The sequence below is a fragment of the Drosophila elegans genome, unplaced genomic scaffold (assembly GCF_018152505.1).
Source record: "Drosophila elegans isolate 14027-0461.03 unplaced genomic scaffold, ASM1815250v1 contig_208, whole genome shotgun sequence".
Taxonomy (NCBI): domain Eukaryota; kingdom Metazoa; phylum Arthropoda; class Insecta; order Diptera; family Drosophilidae; genus Drosophila; species Drosophila elegans.
Window position 1 is genome coordinate 17,708,780 of NW_024545578.1, and position 4,423 is coordinate 17,713,202.

General features: G+C 42.7%; 1 protein-coding gene across 1 annotated transcript; it reads right to left on the minus strand.

Moving 5' to 3' along the window:
- Positions 1-2,669: 2,669 nt before the first annotated feature.
- LOC108142246 (predicted GPI-anchored protein 58) lies at positions 2,670-4,022 on the minus strand. Its single transcript, XM_017265966.2, has 2 exons — positions 3,832-4,022; positions 2,670-3,593 (listed from the first exon to the last, which is right to left on the minus strand). Exons 1-2 carry the CDS (start codon positions 3,938-3,940, stop codon positions 2,809-2,811), a joined length of 894 nt encoding a protein of 297 aa, XP_017121455.2. The 5' UTR covers positions 3,941-4,022; the 3' UTR covers positions 2,670-2,808.
- Between the last annotated feature and the right edge of the window lie 401 nt (positions 4,023-4,423).

The following is a 4,423-nucleotide window of genomic DNA, read 5'->3' on the forward strand; positions in this document are numbered from 1 at the left end:
CAGCCCGGCATTTGCATAAACATGCAACGTGTCTAATACCCGGAGCGAGGAGATGAACCAGACCGGGCCCAGACTTCCGGCTGAAGGCCGAAATAAGCACTAAACTACAGTCAAACTTGGTTAGGACAAATTATTCTTCCACTTCTAATTACTTCAATCTAAATAGTTAGAGTAGGACAAATAATTACCTTCTTTAAAATAAAATAAATTCCTTATTACAAAACTAAATGGATGGGTGAAAGTATACAGTACGTAAATGATAAAGATATACAATTTGTGTAAAGAAAAGATGTTGTAAATCCTCTTAGACAAAACAATTTTCTAGTGCAAAAAAATAATAAAACATTTATTTTTAAAACGTTCAGAACCTAAGCCCACTTTTTCTGCTTAGCTAGTGATAGTTTTGGGCCAAAGGAATGTAGTCTGATGTGCCATAACAACAAAGATTCAATTAACAACCGGGACAGACATGGAAAGGGCGGGGCCTGGCAAATAAAACTAAGCAGGAACTGCAGATTTTGGCCTTAACTTGGGACCACAGTTCTTAAGATTCTATCGGCCCAAAGCAAAAAAAAAAAAAACACCTTTCAATTTGGAGCAGTTTCGACTTGGCCCTGGCAAAACATTCGAACTTGAACTTGCCAGAAAAACTACCTACCGCATTTTGTGGCAGCCATCCGAAAATGGACAAAGTCAACGTTCGGCGGCATCTCGCAAGTGGCGTTTTGTCAAATATTTTCGAACAGTTTGTGTCGGCGAAGGACTGGTTTTTGGAAAGCGCGGGCTGGCAGAGGGTCTTCACGACTTTTATTTAATGAATTTCGCAAATTTCTGGCGGCAGCATCTCACGCATGCGAATGGCTCTGACAAGCCCAGCCAAACAGAACTTGTCTCCGCCGTACACAATGTGCACATAATTGTCTCAATTCTTTGGATTCCGAGGATCTGCAAGTTGCACAACCCAAAGAAACTGAATGAGTTCTGGCGGGGACGATTATCGGTTATCTGAGTGTTTTAGGCGCCTCTGGGGAAGATACAAAGGCTTCGGCTATGCGAGTGAATATTGTTCGCGGGGGTATGGAAATTGCAATAGCTCAGACCTCAATTTAAGGTTCCTCATTCCCGGGCCATCATTCCGAAAAGTCATCAAAAAATATTCCATTGATTTGCGCAGTGAACAAGCCTAGTTCGTTCCTTGAATTCCATTCCCATTCGTTCATTTAGGCCCGAATCATTTTGCGTAGCTTTTCACTGAGCTCTACGTATATTAAAACATGAGGAGAAAACTTTTTATTACACTTTTAAGACTCATTTTTATTAAGATAATTTCTTTGTATTAATATAAAAGTCTTGATAAAACACATGCATTTTTGAAGTGCTAAGATCAAAAAAAATTTTGGGAGATCTGATATGTAAAAAGGTTTGTTTTATTCAACAAAACTTTCAAAATCATTTTCTGTGTACGTAAATTACTAGAAAGAGATGATTCCACCGGGAAAAGAGAGAGGCTGCGTTCGTTTCCTCCAGAATGAATGGGCAAACGCAGATGACAATGAGCCGGGCCAACAGGGAACCTGGCCAAAACGACACAAGACGGCGGGAACAGTGCCTCAAAAAATGCTCGCACAATTCGAAAAGGAACGAAAACATATACGACCGAAAAGAAACGAAACGAAAAACAATCGTCGTCAGTCAATTCGATTGCGATTCGGGGTATGCGCGACAGGTATGCCTATGAAAACCGGGCTCAAACTCCCGGCGACTCCCGGCTAAAACCTGGCGACAATTTTTCAATTGTCTGCCGGGCGACTTTGGCAACCACGGAGGTCGTCGTCGTTGTTGTCGTCGCCGTCGATGGTTGTTGTTTTTGCCGATGCCAATGCCGCATTGCACACATAACCGGCAATGAAAAGCGCCGCAGCATTGCAAGTTGCATATAAAAATCTGTTTTCGACTGCGACTTGTTAATTGCGCACATCGCGAGGGGGGCATTTAATTGTTGTCGCAGCTACTGTTGGCTGCCTTGAACCTGCCTAGCTGGCTAACTGGCTAAGTGGCTGGATGTCTGGGCCAATTGTGGGTATGATGGGCCTGGTCATGAATTCCCCACAATGAGCCCTGTGCGTGGGCAGTCCCAATTACGCGTTCATTCGAGCCCGGCGGCACAACCGACCGTTCGACGCCTCCCGCTGCGCAGGCTCACCCTTCAGCTGGCCTCGGCTTCGACTTACAACTTACAAGAGCGAGGAAGCGAGAGCAAAACCCCGGCAAACGAAAACAAAACTAATTAATAAATTAATTATGCCATTACAATAACACACACACACTCACAACACCACGAGAAGAGCGACGCCGGGACTCACGCACTTTAATTATGAATATTTTCATGCTAAATTATGCATGCACTTGCCGGAGTAAAGATGGCGAGGTGGTCACATACAGGGTATCAACAAAATGTTAGGGTATACCCATCTCTTTCAACAATTACACATTTTCTAAGACAAAAAAAAAAGGTATATATTTGCAATATTTTAAACTTCTAGATACAAATTGCAATCGACAAAAGTTTTCAAGAGATCAAACGTTGGTTTTTCGGTGCACTTAAACTCTCCAGTTCATCTTATCAGCAAAGGGCAGTTTATAGTTGAGCAGATGGTATAGGCTATCTCTATTTTCTATATGGAATCCGTTTGGGATTTTTCTTTCATTCTATAAGTTTATTAATAGACAATAAGCAAGATGGACAACTGGAAAAATTGAGCAAATAAGTAATTAAAATCTAATAGTTTATCAAACCATACTTTTGATTTACAAAAGTAAGGTGTAGAAGATAACTAGAACGGCCAGAACTCCCTGCGGAATGTTGAGTGTGGGCGCGGCTGATCGCTTTTTGGGATAGTAAACGGTTTTTTTGGAGAGCAGAATGACCTGTGGTTGTCCAGCATTGGGTTGAACTGCAGGGACAGCCGGGACAGGAGCTGGAATTGCCACTGGAACTACAGGAGCGACTGGAGCAGGAGCAGGAGCAACGGCAGCTGGAACGGGAGCAGGAGCAGCTGCAGCTGGAACGGGAGCAGGAGCAGGCACCCCAGGAGCCACTCCAACAGGAACAACAGGAATAACAGGAGCAGCAGCAGGAGCAGCAGCAGGAGCAGCAACAGGAGCTGGAGCTGGCGGACCGGCCACATGAGCAGGGATCACCGGCGAAGGCTGGGGCATCACAGGCACATGGGCAGCACTTGGAGCACTGGCAATCGCAGGAGCCGGCTGATTGGCCTGCTTCAGCGTGGGACAGATCAGGTGCTGCGTCTCTGTATAGGACTTGGGATTATTGGGGTTGGGTTCTCGAACGGTTTGCGTGTAGCATCCATTGGCATCCGGAGTGCCGGTCTCAATTACAGTCATTTTCTTGGGATCTGGTTGGGCTGGTGCCGCCACAACAATGGGAGCCGGGGCTATGGGAGCACCTGCCGGATAGAAGTGATGCACCTGGGCAACAGGAACCGCTGGAGCGGCAGCCGGAGCCTGGTGGGACTTGGCCATAACGTTGCCTATTATGCCGCCAGCAAGAGCTCCACCCAAAAGACCCACGCCTAAGCAAAATAACAGAGAAAATGTGAAAATGTAATTAAGTAAATATGTAATTGGAATCCTAATATTTATTTAAGTTTTTTGTGAGGATATATTCCTATACTTATACTTAAATTAAATTTAATTAAAAAAAAAAATTATTGAGATTGAGATTTAATATCAAATTATTATTAGTTAATAGTATGACAATAAACAACGATTAATACAGGTTTAGAAAATTATTTCTATTTTACTACTTACCAAAAGCGCGTTTACGACCACGTTTCGGATGTGCTTGGCTAAATGGCACCAAACTCAAGCCGAGCAAAGCCACCAGAAGAAAAACTTTGGTCAGATTGCGGTTAGACATGGTAATATAACGGAAAACTGGAATCGTAAGAGTTATTTGGCTAAATCGGCGTTCAAACGTAAACTGATCGCCGTCTTGTCACGCTTAACTCACTTGATCGCTGGCAAAGAATGTTGTTTCGACTTTGCAAATATTTACACAGTTGCATTGGGAAAGTTAACGAAATTTGTCGTATGGCGTATGTTTATTTCTCGCTTAAATTTCAATTTATGCGGTACATGAAACGCCCATTAACATGATTGGCGTCTTATACCTTGAAGTATATATTTAAGAACCTCGAGAATTTGTATAAGAGATATTTCCATATGTACCCAAGTGTTATTTTATCAAATGCTTAGTTTGGATGAGATTTACACACAGTTAATTTGCTAAAAACGTTCTCTTTTAATATATATAAAGATTTGGCTGTTTTTGTGATCAGTAGTAAGAAGTTTTTGTTACATTGTATTTTCGACAGAACCTAGAAAATAGTATTTTGTGAAG

Excerpts from the sequence above, each read along its gene's own strand:
- LOC108142246 (XM_017265966.2), bottom strand. The coding sequence starts at position 3,940 with ATGTCTAACCGCAATCTGACCAAAGTTTTTCTTCTGGTGGCTTTGCTC. Across the intron at positions 3,594-3,831 it reads TGGTCGTAAACGCGCTTTTG|GCGTGGGTCTTTTGGGTGGA; the intron begins GTAAGTAGTAAA and ends TATTTTGCTTAG.